The 19,106-nt window shown below is 36.1% G+C and overlaps 1 protein-coding gene across 3 annotated transcripts; it reads right to left on the reverse strand.

Annotated features, from left to right (window-relative positions):
* On the reverse strand, positions 1–12,357 carry LOC115428895 (mediator of RNA polymerase II transcription subunit 30). Of its 3 annotated transcripts, none has more exons than XM_030148135.1 (5): positions 12,205–12,357; positions 11,636–11,872; positions 9,093–9,251; positions 3,991–4,080; positions 1–501 (listed from the first exon to the last, which is right to left on the reverse strand). In XM_030148135.1, the coding sequence occupies exons 2-5, from the start codon at positions 11,858–11,860 to the stop codon at positions 406–408; spliced, it is 570 nt and encodes a 189-aa protein (XP_030003995.1). In that variant the 5' UTR covers positions 11,861–11,872; positions 12,205–12,357; the 3' UTR covers positions 1–405. The 3 variants fall into 3 exon arrangements, with proteins under 3 accessions (XP_030003995.1, XP_030003996.1, XP_030003994.1); XM_030148136.1 differs by having other exon boundaries at positions 9,093–9,257; positions 11,642–11,872; positions 12,200–12,357; XM_030148134.1 differs by having other exon boundaries at positions 12,200–12,357.
* Positions 12,358–19,106: the final 6,749 nt, after the last annotated feature.

Raw genomic sequence — 19,106 nt, forward strand, 5'->3', positions numbered from 1 at the left:
TTTTTTACCTGAGGCAAAACAGATTTCAACTCATTATTTAACCCATATGAGAACAGGATTCCATATATTGGTTTGGTATAAACAGAGCGACACAACAACAGAGCAGTTTGTGTTCTTAAAGGAGGTTGTCAGCTGCCATACACAAAGAAAAACATTAGAGACTGACACAAATTTAGCCTTTTTAAGCATTCTCTTCTGTAGTTTTTCCCCAGCAGTTTCACTAACACCAAATAACACCAGTGGTTGCTGAATGAGACTTTCTGTGCTCAAGTGCCACCTCAAAAACAGGACAGAACTCCATATTCCATACCAGAAGTCCGACAGATATTCCCCTCGCTTCCTCTGGACTTCACTCCACGGTGCAGTCTCTAGGACGAATGCATCTCTTAAAAAGAGACGAGAGAATCATTTCCTGAGCGTCAGCATGGCGTTGACGTCCCACAACAGGTTCCTCATTTGGTCCATCAGAATTTTCATCTCCTGGTTCTTCTGACGTACCTTCTGCAGGCGGACGACGCAACACGAGAAAGGGAAAAGGGAAAGTAAAAACGATTAGCAATGAAAATAGATTAAAGTCATACATCCTACTGAGACCCAGGAAAGTGAAAGTTCTAGCTTTTTTACATTAAACAATTTTCTTGATTGGAAACTGCATAAATGCAACAGTTTTTCAGATCTATTTTTTCAATTTTTTTTTTTTTTACTTCACCTCCCAATAGGGGAAGCCAGGGGTATTGTTTTTGGTTCAGTTTGTTTGTTTGTTAACACTCTAGCAGCAAAACTACTGGTTGAATTCATACCAAATTTGGTTTATAGATTGCCAGTAACCAAGAATACATCTCATTACATTTTGGGAACAGTAGGTCAAAGTTCAAATCTTCTATGAATTTTTAAAATCTTTTTCTTCCCCATTTACTTATAATGGACAAAATTTCAAATGTCTGTAGCAGCAAAACTGTTGGCTGAATTCATACCAAATTGGGTTCATAGATTGCCAGTGACCCAGAATAGATCTGATTACATTTTGGGAAAAGTACGTGAAAGTTCAAATTTTTTATGAATTTTTAAAATCTTTTTTACCCCCATTTACTTATAATGGACGAAATTTCAAATGTCTATAAAAACATCAATTTTGTTTCAATTTACTCCAAACTTGCCACATACATAGAAGCAACTGATATGCTGACATCACCACACATATAGGCATGATGACATCAGCTGGATCGATGCCAAAATAAGCTATAATATGTGCGTTGACTTGTTTATTTATTTATTTTTTAATGGAATGTCCTTTGCAATGGACAGCATTTTTTTAAGTAAAACTGTGAAACTTTTGTCCCGTACAGAGGACAAAAATGCATTGCTGGATCTCAGAAGGATATACACTAAAATACATTAAATATTCAAGTTTGTTAAATAATATAATATACACCTAAGTCCCTGTATAAACATTCATGAAAACAGATTCAGAAATATTACAGTGTGTGTTAAAACAGCCACAAACTTAAAAGGTCAAGCAAAAAAACTTGATTCTTTTGACTAATGAACAGTTAAATGGTTTTGACTTGATAATTCTGATCATATTCCCCAACGTTTGGACTGAATGAAGGCTGACGCTAATAGATGTAGTGTGATATTACTGTTAAATAAATCCACTGAGCTAGCCTCTCACTTTTCAATAGGAAAACTACTCCAGAGAAGAATCTGGTTATGAGAAAGCAACTCATTCAACTGATGTTTTATTTATTCTAGCAGCAGTCAGATGTGGCCCTCTCAATTATATGTGAGGAGAGAAGGGTGATTGTATGAGTCCTTGTGAATACTTTGTAATTAATGATCAGTGTTTCGGTGATGAGTTACATTCTAGTGTTTTGTAATGATTAAAGGATGCAGCACTTCTAAAGCCAAGATGAGATGAAGGTAAGTATTTCAAAAAGTACCTGAAGGTATGAGAAAGCAAGATTTATGACTTTTTAAGACATTTTCAAGGTGTCTTTGGTTAAATATAAGATGATACATTCACAAAAATCACTGTACAACAGGTTTCACAGTTATTTCCCTAAACCAGTTACAGCCAACGTTACATTTCCATTTGTCCTTAAATTAAGTTTTTGCTACTGATGTTTCAGCTGCTAAAGCTCATACCTGAACCCTCCATCCCTCTGATCTGTTATACTAAACTGCTAAAGACTAGCTACAAATTTGATGATTTATTTACAATGATCTCCAAAGCAAATATTTTGATATCATTTGTTGTGTGCCAGATTTAAAGCTGCGTATGACTTTCTTCACCAATTTTTCATCTAATCTATGGTGGAGTACCCTTTGAAATTGTTCACCATCAGGGAAGAGATTCAGGTGTGCAATCACGGAAAGACTTACGGATTCATGATTAGGGATGCATCGGCTCCGATACTCTGTGTGTGTACTCGTATTCGTACTCATAAGATATCCGATACAACTGCACCGATACCACTTACGGCCGTGTGACATTCACAGTTCAGTGCAGCAGGTATGTGGCGGTGGAATAATGTGTGGGGAGTGTGAAGAGTGTGGGGATTTTTCAAAATAAATGATGGTGATAAAAGTAACGCTGACTGCAAGTAACGGTAAAGACACAGACAGATACGGACACAGCGTTCTGTCCGACCTCTGCGTACATTCCATCTGTTTTCCAGGTGCTGGTGGATGCGTACCCAGACGGAGAATACCAGTGGGAACCATGGAGGTAGAGGATCTGTTCAAAGAGCGACTGTGAGTTAGAGAAAAACTACTAATATATTCATGACAACTACCCAGGGCTGGGCCAGGGGTACGGAGCGGTGCGGACTGTGCCGCCAGCGGAAGTGAAAACAAAACTTATGGCTCATTTCTCTTTTCTCTACCTGCTACCTCTGTCGTCTCCATGTTTGTTATTACTGACTTTCTTCTTCTCAAAAAAACTTTACTCTTCTTCGTGGTATTTGTCCAGTATGGTTAATTCAGAGCGGCGCCCCCTGGTGGATTAATTGAGAAACGCTCATTCCAACACATTAAATGTCAGTAGCGGCACTTTGTTCCAGTCAGACTAATGACAACGACAATAAAGCACATTTACAAAAGGAACTAAGAACTGGAATGGGATTATTAAGTACTCGTATCGGTACTCAGTATCAGCAAGTACTCAAATGTAAGTACTCGTACTCGGTCTAGAAAAAAGTGGTATCGGTGCATCCCTATTCATGATACTTAGGCTATGACTCGGGTTTTATAGATTTGAGGAAAAATTGGTAAAGAAGTCATTCGCAGCTTTAAGGTTTAAGTATCAATTTTAAGGATAATTACGGCTATAATTTAGGACAGTTGCATTTAGGATATTTTTAAACATCTGCAGACACCCTGGTTTCAACATCAGTCATTGAAAGAATGGGACTGAAAATAGAAATATGCGTCATCACTCAATCCCATACATTTCCATTTGTTTTAAACCAATACTTAAGAATCTTAAAGCTTCTATACTATTATAGTAGTACATACATAGTCAATAATTTACTTATTTCCTTTCTTCCAGCAGGATAATAGGATTAAACTTCCTGAGTAAAAATGACATAATAGCGTTAACAGTGGCTGGTTTGCTACAAATGATGTTGGTAGAGGAAACAAACTTATAAGCCCCAGGCTAAATTTTCCACCACTTGCTTCTGGCTGCCTTGTGGCTATTTCCTAACCTGCCTGAAATATTCTCCCCTCTGGGATATTGGCCCTAATATTTACAAAATTGGCCCAATTTTTAAATATGCTGCATGTGATGCTCAGTGTGTGCCTTTTGTGCATGGATGCTGTGAGGTAAACCTGCATCAGTACTGCCATCTGGAGGCATTTGTATGGGATATTCAGGACTTAATGGTCAATCTTATGAGAATTAATTGGGTAGCAAACATTATTACATCAAGAATCGAATCCTAATTCACTGACGATGAGCGCTAACGTAAAAAGTAAACAGTAGCATACCTCGAGGACTTCTTTTCTTTCCTGGATGACGGCTGGGTTACAAGGTTCCACTTTGACAGAAAGCAGCTCCTCGCTGACATACGGCACAAGCTGAGGACGCAGACCACACAAAGACCTTACAGTCTCCACTTTCACACATTCTGGTGCACTGAATAGATTCCTTCTATTTACATTCCTTTTCTCCCCAAAAGACTCGCTACTCCTACTCAGCTGCATGAATCAGCCGCTTCTTTAAAGGTCAGCGTTGCAATATTTATGCATATTCACAAACCTGGTGATAATCAAGTCTGTCATGAGGTTTAAGAACACGTTTCTCTTTTCAATCATAAATGTGAGTTTGGCTTTTGGTATGCATCTCTAGCCTCATCATGTGAACTATTGTATATTTAATTTGAGTTCAACACAGAGCAGACAGTAAACAGGTAAAAAAAACATGTAGAAAACTGTGGTGAGAACCTAAATCAGTTACATACACTAAATGTGCTGATACATGTTAAAAAATGCTTCTAATACCTCAATAAAAAATGTTATAATTGGAAAATGCTCCTTCAGAGTCAGACTAAGGCCTCACTTGGAATATAATAAACAAACATGTCCAATATTAAAGGGGTGGGAGACTTTCGTGACCAATTTTTCATCAAATCTGTTAAACCTCAGTCATATCCTCAGTATCACAAATCTGTAAGTCTTTCTGTGATTATTCACCTGAATCTCTTGCATTACGGTGAACAATTTCTTAGTGCCATCCACCATAAACAAACCGTGTGTTTACATCCAGAGCCAGGAGGTAACTCGGGTATCTTCGGAATTTGGTCACAACGTGCATTGTGGGAAAGGGAGGTTTGCACTGCCGCTGCAACCGTATGATAATGTATGGATGAAACAAACACGACGCGGAAATGGCTGAAATGTGGAAATGGCTGAAACGCGGAAACGGCTGGAGGAATATGCATAGAGGGAAGGGAGCTCCTGCCATTTCCACATTGTGTCTGTGGCAGCTGCCGCTGTAAGGCGGCTGCGCGAACCTCCGTTTCCTACAATGCACATTGCGACAAAATTCCAAAGATGCCCAAGTTACTGGTTTGTTTCTGGTGGATGGCACTTTGAAATTGTTCACCATAATGCAAGAGATTCAGGTGAGTAATCACAGAAAGACTTACAGATTTGTGATACTGAGGATATGACTGAGGTTTGACAGATTTGATGAAAAATTGGTCACAAAAGTCTCCCGCACCTTTAAAGCTGTAGCATTGTCTAATTTATAGCAATACAGATATTTGGCCAAATTAACATATTTCTCTATGTTTGGGCATTTTGTCCACATGTAAACATGGTTTTAGATTAATAAAACAAAGAGGTTTATTTACAGATTTAAAAGGCCTAACTGAATATGTTTTAAGAAGCCTAATTTGTGTATATCTGTGTGAAAAACTAAACCATTTACAGACAATAGTGTCCAACTATTTGCATATGTCTGTTGTTTTGTGTAATGAACAGGCATGTTAATCATTTATAGAGCGGCAGATCCCTTTCAAGCACAACCGTTGTTCTTTTTTTCTATTATTCTATTTTTTATTTTAGTTTTGTTTTGTTATTTATTTTTTTCCCTATGTTTTGTATTATGTTTGTGTCTGAAATAAAGTAAACTAAGCAGTCAGTATAGATGTATGTGGGAGACAGACATGTGAACTGGCGTTGAAGCAAAGACTACATAATATAAAGAACCAACATTATCTTGACTTACTGGTGAGTTTGTAACTTTATTTATCATTGACAGACTAAAAGCCTCTGTGTCTGCTACGTCCAAAAAGATCTGAAGTCTTAAGAATTTGTACCAGATTTTTTGCACTCTACTGTGTACAGAAATATTTTGTCAAATGAAGGTTGTGTGGATAACAGAGAGGAAAATACCCGTTTAGAAAAATGTCTGTATTCCTGTGGATAGGACACTAGTGTTACCAGCTGCAGTCTAGACTAAATCAGGGGTTTCCCCTCATAGACTTTGTTTACATGCACATTATTTTATGGGATATTGTTGGGTTTTTCCAAGTATCCCATCTTTGTGTTTGCACCATATACTTCAGTTTGAGTACTCAAAAAGTATCCGAGATGCTGTTATGTGTACACAACTTATCCCAGTTTCTGACAGCTGTGGATTACTGTACAGACACTAAATGATGTAACAGAAACAAAACAAAGCCTCTCATTTATAGAGAAATGGAACACCAACTGTTGTCTTTCGGTAGTAAAACAACTAAATCAGGGTTTCTGCAGGTATCAGCACATCTAATTTAGTGCTTTTTAATGCCACTTTAAACAAATTTAATGCCCATGTCCAACTGCAGACACAGTTTTACATATAGTTTTATGATGTTTTACTGTCGACAGGCTTTAACCACGTTCTGAAAAGTTCCTCCTCCTATCACTTCTGCTGAAACCTGCATTTTCCCATTTTTCCGACATTTGCTAATATTCCTTCCACTCTTTCACCACAGCACGAGCATGCTCACAGCATGTAACATTCCAAGCATTTGGTGTTGTGACTTCGTGTATCGGCCATAAACAATAGTCAATTAAAGGGTTTGGCTTGTCAATCATCACACTACATATCCAATCAAAATTCTTAAATGTTTATATAATCAAAATAAATCGAGAATAACGACACTTTCCATGAAGTATATTGAAGTTTTTCAATGCCTCTGAACATCGAATTTAATGCTTTTTAATGCCATTTAAGGCCTAAAATTTCAGGACTTTAAATGCTTTTTAATGACCCACAGAAACCCTGTAAATATACAAATATTAACCTCCTGAGATCCAGGAAAGTACAAGTTTTGGCTTCTTTAAATTATATAATAACATTTACTGGAAATAGTTCAATGCAACAGTTTTTACAGATGCCTTTTTTAAATTCAAACAGCGTTTTTTTGTGTGTTTTTGTTTTGTTTGTTTTTTTTAAAAAGCTGTGAAAGTCCCGTCTTCTACAGAGGACAAAAATGCATTACTGGGTCATTACTGGGTCAAACAAAGAACTGGACATGGGTTTAACGACATGACCAGTGCAGCCTGTCAGGTCACGGTGAAAAACACAGCAGAAACATTACAATGCGGATCAGCATTAAAACCTGTTTCTGAACATCATGACGACCATCTGCCAGCCACGGCAGCAGATCTGCATCCTCCCCCTCCTCCTCATTCTACACTGTGACATTGACAGAATAACAGCAGGAGGAAGTGTTTACCTGTTGATCTCATCTCCTGTTGCTGGCAGTAGATGAATACCAGTACGACAAATCCACAATGTGGTGTTGGCATTTAATGGTGCAATAAACCAAAGTGGTCTTATTTTCTATAACCACAGAATCTTTCAAGTTAAGCAGCCCCGACTAAAATGTCAGATTCAATTCAAACCTTGTGTTGTAAACATCACAGGCACCTGTACAAACAGCAGCAGTGATGGCTAACTGGGATACTAGTATTTATCATGTATGGAGGGATACAAGTATCCAGATTTCACTCTGTTCCATGTAAACATGAACAGAGAGAGAACAAAATATGATCCAATCCAGGATAACAAACAAATCCAGGATACTAATGTGCATGTAATTACAGTCAGAGAGAATCACCTACAGCTCTCAACAAAATTCTGACAGGTGTCTTCAAGCATGGCAGCACGAAACAATATAATGGAGCTGTAATCTTTTATCGAGTCAAGAACTTTACTGATGTAGAACGGGTCCTCTGGCGTAAAATGACACATTTATTCTTCAAGGCCGACTGTTTTAACCGTGAAGATGACAAAATGATCAGTTTGTCTGCGATCACAGGAAGTCATGCCCATATCCCTGGTTTTGCTTACTTGAAGAGGCGTTTGATGAAGTGACACCAAAGCCGGTGTTTAGATACGACAGTTGTCATTTTGATGAACTCTAATAATACACTGCGGGTAAAAGACTCGAGCCGGTTGACAGTACTGTACACAGGGTTCGTACACATTTTTCAAGGTAAAATTCAAGCACTTTTAAGGGTCTTTTTCAAATTATTCCAGTACAGCACCTTATCACTGAGGTAAAATACACACCTACAGAAATACATATATTCATGATTATTTTTTTCACTTTTTATCACAGTGATGATCATTATAGTATGCTATAACCATCTAAAATTGTTTGATAACAGCAAAAAGTTTAGAAATTACAGAAGAACACAAAGTTTTATCCATAAAAAAGGCAAGCTACTTGGCGTTCTTCAGACACACTTGCACCGAGCTAAAGATTAAGATAAAAATGTATGTGGAGTTGAGCTGAGAGCCCCTGCTAATTTTATTTTTTGACAAAGTTTTATTTTCTAAAATGCATCACCTCTCTGTCAGTACACTGGAAAAAAATCAAAATCTTATCACGTGTATTTTTCTCATTTCTAGTCAAAATACGTCATCACACTTAAAATAAGACATAATCACCTAACAAGTAACTTTTCAATGAGATATAAGAACTTATTTTTAGACAATAAATCCTGAAAATCTTATTTCAAGAAATCTTACTAACATAATTCTCACTTGTTCCATTGGCAGATTTTTTTGCTTGAATTAAGCAAAAAAATCTTGAATTAAGCAAAAAAAAAAAAATCTGCCAATGGAACAAATAAAAATTATTTTGCTGAGATTTCTTGAAATAAGATTCTCAAGATCTGTTGTCTAAAAATAAGTTCTTATATCTCACTGAAAAGTTACTCTTTAGGTGATTATGTCTTATTTTAAGTGTGATGAGATATTTTGACTAGAAATGAAAAAAATACACTTGGTAAGATTTAGATTTTTGCAGTGTAGCTTTGGCTTGCCATCTAACCTAACAGAGCTCATATTAAAAATAAATTAATCACATCACAGAGTTATAACTGCAATTACTTAAACTAAAATTTAAGCACTTTTCAGACCCTGAAAACAATACATTCAAAGAATTCAAGCATTTTCAAGGATTTCAAGCCCTTGTACGAACACTGTGTGCACATGATCTGGCCTCATTTTAACTCAAGAAACCCTGACAAAGCTAAAATAAAAGCAGCCCTCCTAAGTGGAAGATGAAATATTGCTTTGTGCTAACCTCTGCTGGCCCTTCCTGCAGGTCGGAGGTCATCTCCACACAGCGTTCATAGAGTAGACGGAGTTTTCGGAACAGCAGGGCGAGCTGTCTTAGATGCTCCTGGAGCTTCCCAAATCGGTCCTGGTACATTGCCTGGCTCTGGGTCACGCCATTAGGAAGCTGTGTAAAAGACACATATTGTGTTTTCAGTTTCAGTTAGTGTCATTCATGTTTTGTTTTTTTTGGCTCAGGCTGATCTATTGCTCTAAGGGTGTTAAAAAAAAAAAAAAACACCATCCTGGTTTAATGGGCAAGGACAAGCTGGAAGGAGAAAGTTCCACTATGAGCAACTCACTGAGAGACAATTAGAGACACAGATCAGGTGGAAATGGAAGGGAGAGTAAGACAGACCCTGACACGCATAACAAGCAGCAGCGCCATAAAGATGTAACAAATGTAACCTGACAGAACACCGAGCATCAGCCATTCAGTCCACACACACACCTGACAGAGACCAATCCGGGCACGCTCAGTATAGTCCATTTGTATTCGTTCTGTGTCGCTAATACAACATCTCTCTTTACATGTGTGTAAAAGCTTTCAAAACCACTAATCCTAAGTGTTGGGAAGGATTTATTTGAGAGGAGAGAGATTTTTACTTTGTTAAAAATGTAATAAATAATGTTGATTTAATACATTTGATCAGTGTTTTTTTTAAGTTACAGCTCACAAACTCCAGCAGCACATGTTGTTGTCAAACTTTTATTAAACGATATTCATTATGATTTAATATTGGTACGTTCTCCGTGATAAAACACGTTACAAGCAGGTTAATAAAAATATTTTTAAACAAAGATGGTATGGTATGAGAACCATTAAGAAACAAGTGGTGTCAGGCACAACAAACCCCACCCCTCACACGTATTGTAGCTTATTTTGGTATCGATCCAGCTGATGTCATCATGTCTATGTGTGTGCTGACGTCAGCATAGACATAGACAAATTTCAGCCATTATAAGTAAATGGTAAGAAAAAAAAAAGATTTCAAAAATTCATTTAAAAATTTTAACTTTGACCTACTTTTCCCAAAATGTAATCACATCTATTCTGGGTCACTGGCAATCTATAAATCCAGTGTGATATGAATTCAACCTTTAGTTTGGCTGCTACAGACGTTTGAAGTTTTGCCCATTATAAGTAAATAAGGAAAAAAAAAGATTTAAAAAATTCATTAAAAAATTTAACTTTGACCTACTCTTCCCAAAATGTAATCAAATCTATTCTGGGTCACTGGTATGAATTCAACCAATAGTGTTTTGCTGCTAGAGTGTTAACAAACAAAGAAACAAACCGAACCAAAAACAATACCCCTTGCCTCCCTTTCAGAGGGCAGGGTAACAACTTTTAAAGTCAAAGAAAGTGACAAAGTGATAAAAGCTAGAAGTACTGTTGTTGTTTTCACCATTGGACACACCTCTAAATGAAAACAATGGCATTTGATGCTGAAATCACAGCGTTTCTTCTGCACTGGCAAGTTTAATCATTAGGTTTATGAAGGTATAAAATTATTATGAGGTGTTATTTATTTTGCTAAGTTGGCCGTTTGTTGACCCACGGTTCAGACCAAACTGTGACAGTTCTGGCCTTGTTTGGAAGATTCCACAATGATCTTTTGTGCAGCTATTGACAACGCAAACTGTACTGAAAAGAGGTGATTTGCGGTTTATCTAAAGACAGCGAAGCTAACAGAGCTATATTCTAAAATATTAGTAGATGCAGCATGTTAAGACATTACATAAGACATTATATCAGTGAGTGATAAAGGGTGTAGATACACTGTGTTGGTAGATACAAGGCCTTTAAATAAATGATCAAAATATTTCCTGCCTCACTGCTTTTGCATTAGTATAATCAGTAAAACACTGACTTAAATACACCATCTGGTCCTAAACCTGAATGGTTTAGGACCAAAATACATCAGTGACCTCCTGACCTAGTATGAACCCACCAGACCCCTCAGGTCATCTGGATCCGGTCCATTGTCAGTTCCCAGAGTCAGAACCAGACATGGAGAAGCTGTGTTCAGCTTCTATGCTCCACATGTCCGGAACAAACTTCCAGAAAACCTCAGATCAGCTGAAACACCCAGTTTATTTAAATCCAGGTTAAAGACCCACCTGCTCTCAGCTGCATCTGAATAGAGTTTAGATTCATCTGTTCAGATCTGCACTATTCCTTTTCAGCTAAAGTTTTTATCTGTTTTATCTGCTTGTCTCGTTTATCTGTTTTATCTATTTATCTGGTTTTTGTTTGTTTTTCTCATGCCTTCTGTTGTAATGCTTCTAATGTTTTATGTAAAGCACTTTGAATTGTCTTGTACATGAAATGTGCTATATAAATAAAGCTGCCTTGCCTTGTAACTGTAACAGAACAGTCCACTAAAGTAACAGAAGATCTAGAGTCTACACCTGGTATGAATGGCTGCAAAAGCAAGCAGCACAAACAGCCCTTCCCCAAGCCTCATCTACACAGATTCCAGGTAAAAGCAGAGTCGCAGTACCTACCTGTGTGGCTCGTGTGATCTGGAAGATTTCCATGGTACGAGTGACAATGTCCTGCACTGTCTCCTGGCCGATGCGACAGAGGAACACAGGGGAGATCTCTCTGAGGGCTCCCTGAGGGGGCATGGGCGGCTGACCCGGAGCTGGAGGGGCCGTGGAGGGCATATGAGCCTGCTGCTGAGGGGGCATCCCGGCCATACCTGGCTTCTGAGGTAAAGAAGCTGCCATCACTGTGGGGATCTGATGAAGGAGGAGGATGAAGAACACACATGACGCGGAGTGATACCTTAAATGTGTTAGCTAGGTTAGATATTTATACATGTGCTAACCTACACCCTCCGATAACATTAGTTTATAATTAACTCAAACAGATCCATTTAAAATGCATATAAGACGTTTTTTTGTAGAAAACGTTCATCTTCATAAGACCTAAGGAGAGACCAAAGAGCAGAAGACATCTAATGAATGAAGCTAATCTTGGTGGCTAACACAGCTAGCTGAAACAATAGGGACTCACGTTGATACAAGCTCGTTAGCAACTAGCGAAGGCTTCAAAAAGTTTCTTACCTCACCAGTTAAATTATATCCCGTCCAGATATATTCAACTTCTTCCACTGGCTAGCCCGAACTACTGTTTCTTCGGTTATTATGTCAACCAAGTCATAATAGAGCCTTGTCTGTGATTTCAATGAGATAGCGCCACACGTTATTGTTTTCGTGACGTCATTTCCTGTCTCAATGCAGGACACAGTTATCACCACTAGATGGAGACAGTGGGCGAAGGATCACAGGCTGAATGTTTGTCTACTTTCTTTTAATTTTTTTTCTGTACTACTTCTCTTTGCAATCTATCTGTCTATCTATCTATCTATCTATCTATCTATCTATCTATCTATCTATCTATCTATCTATCTATCTATCTATCTATTGAGGTGACTACATTTTTTAATGTTTGTGTTAAAACATTTAATTAATTGATTGTAATCGGAATGTGAAGGGGATTTTAAGTAATATAGTAAAAAATGCTCCAGGAAAACATCTTGCACCCCACCTTTAAGACCTACCATATCAATTTTAATATATTTTAAAGACTTTTTTAAAGTAATAAACGCAGATTTGTAAATTCAAGAATTTTAAGACTTTCTGTTTTAATTTAATTTTACTCACTGTTGATTGTTTCTCCTTATCACTATAATTGTTTAAATTGGTCCATCTCTAGATTTTCTGAAATATTTGTCACATTGAGACCATAAATATCACTTTCAACCATAAGGAACCATCTGGGTTCTTCAACTTTAATTCTGGAAGAAAAATCAGCCTCTAGTAAACATAATAAAATACATGAATTTAACATTTATCATGATAATTACTGACAACAACTGACATGAACATTTCTATCATTATATTATTTCAGATCAATGAGAATGCAAAGTCCTACAAGTTTTGTCCATGAATTCTATCTATCTATCTATCTATCTATCTATCTATCTATCTATCTATCTATCTATCTATCTATCTATCTATCTATCTATCTATCTATCTATCTATCTATCTATCTATCTATCTATCTATCTATCTATCTATCTATCTATCTATCTATCTATCTAGTGTATGTAAAGTGTCCCAGTTTTTTTGGTGTTGGTTCGACTGTTAATCACTGAAATGTGATTAATAATAACTGTGAAAAGCTTAATAAAGAGGTGATGTATGGTGAAATTTTCTATAAAACAATCACTGTAGATTCCACTTGATATTGTATTACTTTTAAACAGTTGCGGAAATTTTATTAGACTATCAAAAGTCATCAGAAACAATGGTTATGCAATCAAGCACTAACTCCTGTGTGTATCGTGTGACTAAAACAGACAGAAAAACAAAACATGGAATGCCTAAAAGCACTGTTTTTGTCAGTACAATGCCATAGATATTGATGTAAGAACTGAAGTGATTTTGGTTATTATCAAGAAAACATGGAAAATGGATAGATATGAGCTCTGAAATTAAACTACTATGAGCTATTTTTGTTGTTATCATTATATTTGTCCAAACAAATGTACCTTTAGTTGTACCAGGCATTAAAATGAACCAGAAATTGAAGAAAACAAGGGTGGTCTAATCATTTTTTATGTGAATATACTATAGTTTAATATGATTTAAAGAAAATGTTGGAAGTAGTAGAATACACACCAAACGGAGTATAGGATATCAGGATAATTAATCTGTCTGTCTGTCTGTCTTTGCCTGTTGTTACTTTGATTTCACTCCACCTCCACATTCCTCAAATCATTCTTAAGACACCAAACAAGGTGTGAATTTGCAGAAAGCTTTGAACATAACAAAAAATAAAAAAGTAAAAATCACGCTGAAATACATTTGAGATATCCCAGTCCAGAGGATTGTGGAAAAAAAAAAAAATCAGTTAGTCATCTATGAATGCTGCAAATACCCATCACACTGACATTTTGTAAGACTTGTCATTCCTGTTGATTGTAAATATACCATGATTAACGTGTTCATGAGTATTTGCTGTTGTATAAACAGTGTAAAGGCTTATTTTTCTTCCTGACTGAGAGAAAGCTGATGAAACCAGATATTTACTGGTGGTTTCAAATTATTATTTATGGTCCCTACATAATGAATATTTCAGAAAATCTAGAGATCTAAAGATAGAACTTTTAAAATAATTATAGTGATTTAAAAGAAATCAAGATGGAGTGAATAAGCAAGCATTTTGGAAATGTTTTAGATGACAGTGTAAACAAAATTAACGCTCAAGATGAAATAAAAAACATCTACTGCAATAATTATCACAATATGAAATTATTATTGTGAAGAACATGATAAGTTTAGCTTTTGAGTGTGTATTTGACTTTTCCTGTAAATGTTTTACCTCTGAATAAACTGGTTTGATATTTAGTCATTTGTATTGATTCACATGGGATTTCATTGTTGCTTGATTTACTGCATTTATTCTATTTGCTTGTCTGTTGATTCTTTTTTTTTTTCTTCCTCTTTTCCTTTCTGCACTTGCCAAGTTGACTGTAAAAACAAAACTGTTCTTGGCTTTAAGGTTAAATTATAGAGCTTGTTTTTCCCAAACAACAGACACACAAGAAGACAGAGCAGTAGATAATGCCCGTATGCTGACACGTATGAGCAGGGATAAATTAAACAGAAGAAAATATTTGAATATTATGCAGAATGCCTCATTTCTATTTATTTATATTTCATATTTACTTAACTGTCACCATGTGCTTGAATTTTGTGTTTTCTTTTAGATAATTAGACCTTTCCAACAGAAACTGATGCACAAAGGACATAATTTGGTGAATAAAAAATTGATCTGAGGAAATTGAGCAAACTCAGACCCCAATTAAATCTTAATGGAATGCCTAATCATTCATTTTATTTAATTGTATTTTACCAGTGGATCATGATGCATTCATTAATCCACTCATAAAATACAATAAAACTAAAGTAAAGTAAAGTAAATCACAGTTTTTTACCCTTTTAAAATAAGTCATGACAAATGTATCTTTGTTGAAGAAACAGCATAAAATATGTGAGATAGCATATTATTTCTATAGACTATATTACAAGTGGATTAAGAAATTTCATTAATTGACTGTTCCATCATGTGATATTTACAGTTTATTAAATATTGTACATTTTAATGAGGTCTGATAAAAGGCAATTATAGAAAAAGGTCCATTTTTATATGACGTAAAGGATGTTAATGCAGAGGAAGCTACTTTCTCACCACAATTCATTGTCCTCTTCTCTAGTAACGTTTGCTTATAAATACAGTTAAATTCATTCTTCATTGTGTCCATAAACCAGGTGTACACTTTCATATTTCACTCAAGATGAGTTTAGGTTGCAGGTTTCAGCCAGATTAGTTTTTATTATATGCGTTAGCTTTGATGAAAGGGAAGTGGACTCTATTTATGTGTGTGTTTTTGTGTGTGTCTGGAGCATCACAAAAAATCCAGAAAGAGCTGACTGCTGCAGTTTGGCATATTTGTGTATTTTTGGTCAAAGGAGAGACTAGCGGAAACAGCAAGTTGATAGGACCAATATTTTGGGAGATATTAGTAATTTTGGAATACAATAGCCTTACAATCACATTGCTATGCCCATGATGGTTGACAGGAAGTGCAGTACCATACCGCATGATGGGAAATGAAGTTAAAAACAGGAGTGACACATTTACTAACTTTAGTCCCTGGATATTTGTATTAACCCTCCGGTATCCAGGTGCGCCTTTTAGGCACACTTGGCACTTCGTGTTAAAAAACTTCATATTATTTTTCACAATTTAAATAAGGTTAGAATTCAAAAGTTGTTAATTTTTGCACGATCTTTAAAATTCTGGCCACCAACTAAAACTTGCACATTGTAAACAAAAGAAAATTACAAGACTAGCATCTGTCTCCCAAGTGTGCCTAAAACGCACTATTTCTTTCAGGGGGTTAATATATTAATTGTCGTTTAATTTTAAAGAATGATTTACAAACAATTTTTCTGTCAGTACTTATAAAATATAGACTACCATCTTTTCCCAACAGTCAGCTCTCTCCAGCATAAAAACTACCACGTCTAGAACCCATGGTTCCCCATGGGTCAACGCGCTAGTATCTTTTTATAGTTGGAGCAGTCAAATGTGTGCTCCCTCTGTTCAGTCTGTTTTCACCCTGGCTTCTCCTTCTGACATTCACAGATCACTATTTTCATAATTGTTAGGGCCGGGCCTCAGCTTTAACTGTATTTGCATTTTAAGAGAGATTTGGATGTCCACACACACTAAGGTCATTGATGACAGTGTCTGTGTCCACACTGCAAGCCTTAGCACTGATTTCAGATTTAGATGCAATCTTTTTTTTTTTTTTTTTTTTTTTTTTTTTAATTAATATAGCTAATACTAATTTCTGATATGAACTGGTTATGGTCCTAAAATGAACTGAACATTTTAATTAATGTGCTGTAATATATTGTTTTTTTCGGGTTCCTATTGTTATCAGGCCGGGGACTACAGCAGGATACAAGCCACGTTGGCTAAAGCTGCCCTTTTTACTGTTATTGATACAGTTAATTCACTTCGATTCACTTCACTTCAATTCAATTCAGTTCAGTTCAGTTCAGTTCAATTCAGTTCAGTTCAATTCAATTCAATTCAGTTCAATTCAGTTCAATTCAATTCAGTTCAATTCAGTTCAGTTCAATACAATTCAGTTCAATTCAATTCAATTCAGTTATATTTGTAGAGCCCTATATCACAACAAGGTGTCCTCACAGGGCTTTACATAATTGGTTGGATATGAAAACAAACAACAGTCAAATAAACAGCAGATGAAGGAAATGGATTAATGTCCTGGGCATCCCCTGTCCTTAGACCCTCCTTCTTGGCAAAGAAAAACTCCAAAAATCCAGTGGGGAAATTAACTGGGATTGTCCAAGATACAATAAACTTACAAACTAAACTAATTAACTAAACTAAACTAAACTAAATTAAATTAAACCAAACACACAAAAGCAATGGTGTTAATAGTGGACGTTAGGTTTCCTCAGGTAGAAAGGCCAATACACGCCACTGCAAGTTAAAAGTGTATTCTATAAAGTACTCACTGTGCAATGGTGACTGTTAGTGTTTTACAAGTATATATGATATTTTCAGATTCATGTTACTGTTGCATTGATTGGTATATTATTTTATTGCACCATATATCTTAAAGTTGTAATTTAAAATTCTATGTTGTGCTTGACTACACAGGGAAATTAGCTCAAATGGTAGAGCGCTTGCTTAGCATACGAGAGGTAGTGGGATTGATGCCCACATTCTCCACCCCAACTTGGGGGCAGCTGGGACCCAAGGGGGCCCAGCCTCCCACCTGTTGGTTCTAATTTCAGGCTGTAAGAAATCAAACCGACAATGGGAATATAGTGGCATTTCCATCCAGGTTGTGGGTCAAATCCTAAAGTCTGGTCTTCACAGCATTATTCATGCTTTTACTTATTTTCACTTTGACTATTATAATAAATTGCATTTGGGTCTAATCCAGGGTTTCATGCTCCGTCTACAGTTCATCTAAAAATCCATCGTTCTTGCCTCATTACCATAGCTCCTGATTTCTTGTGTTAAATGGCTTTGAACCAAACTAAATAGGACAGTTTAAGTCTTTGAGAGTTAATGTTGCATCAGGAGAAAAACATAATAATAATAATAATAATAATAATAATAATAATAATAATAATGATAATAATAATAATAATAATAATAATAATAATAATAATAATAATAATAATAATAATAATAATAACAATAATATTTTTGCACAAGTATTATTATTATTTTGCTCTTAATTTCATTGTTTGGAGCTGGAGAGTCGGCTTGTGATGGAAGGGTTGGTGGTTTGACTCCACAGACTGGCAGAAAAAGTTTTTGGCAGATGTGCCTTTGAGCAAGGCACTTAACCCCCCATTTTGCTCCCCAGGCACCTGCTATGGCAAGCCTGCTGCTCCTAGTGTGCATATTCTGCATATTCTAAATCATTTTAAAATTTTAAAAACCGAGGTTGAGGTTGTGTATTGTAAATTGTACTGTCTACTGACAATAAAAGGATTTTAATCTAATCTTAATCTAATTAAAAGACAAATTCTTTGCAGTGAATGGTTGTGACAAATAGAAATCTGATCTGCAACTTATGTAAAACCTTTGCCTCAGATCATTACTGGAAAGGTCAGATTCCATGTGATTTTTACTGTCCATGGTGTCATGAGGGAAAAAAAAAAAGATCTGAGACCACTTGAACCACTTTTGTCTGCAATGTGAATTTAGGCGATGAGCTGCAACTACAGTACATATAACATACAGATACAGATAAAGAATCAACTTTTTTTTTCATCAGTTCAAGAAAAACAAAGAAGAACTTGACATAAAAACAGAATTAATAAAGGAGCATTCAGTGGCAGTGGGGATCAAAGATCTTCTGCACTGCTCGGTTCAGTGACATATTTGTTTATGCACATGATTCATTCGTTTTCTGTAGGCGTCTATCCCGTTCATCCACAGTTTATCCACAGTTTATCCACAGGGGTGCTGGAGCCAATCCCGACTGGCAAAGCAGGGGGTACAGGACAGGTCTCCAGTTCATTACACAGCTGACATGTGCAATATGAGCAATCTAAAAGGAAAGCAGGATAAATTTATGGAAATGTGGTCAAAATGGATTGTATATAACACCCCATTGAGGCCAGATTTAACTTATATGGAAATGACAAGTTATATTTGAACTGGTTGAATGTAATGGAGTTAAAACGTGTGTGGATTTTGAAATAAGAATAGTGAAAATAAAGGGGAAAATGTGATATCTTTTTGTTTTAATGTATGTTATTTAACAAAACATAACAAAAAAAGAGGGGGGGGGGGGGCTTATTTTAAGAAGAGTTTTGTTTTGTTTTTTTTTCTCTAAATAGA

The sequence above is a fragment of the Sphaeramia orbicularis genome, chromosome 11 (assembly GCF_902148855.1).
Source record: "Sphaeramia orbicularis chromosome 11, fSphaOr1.1, whole genome shotgun sequence".
NCBI classification, from domain to species: Eukaryota; Metazoa; Chordata; class Actinopteri; order Kurtiformes; family Apogonidae; genus Sphaeramia; species Sphaeramia orbicularis.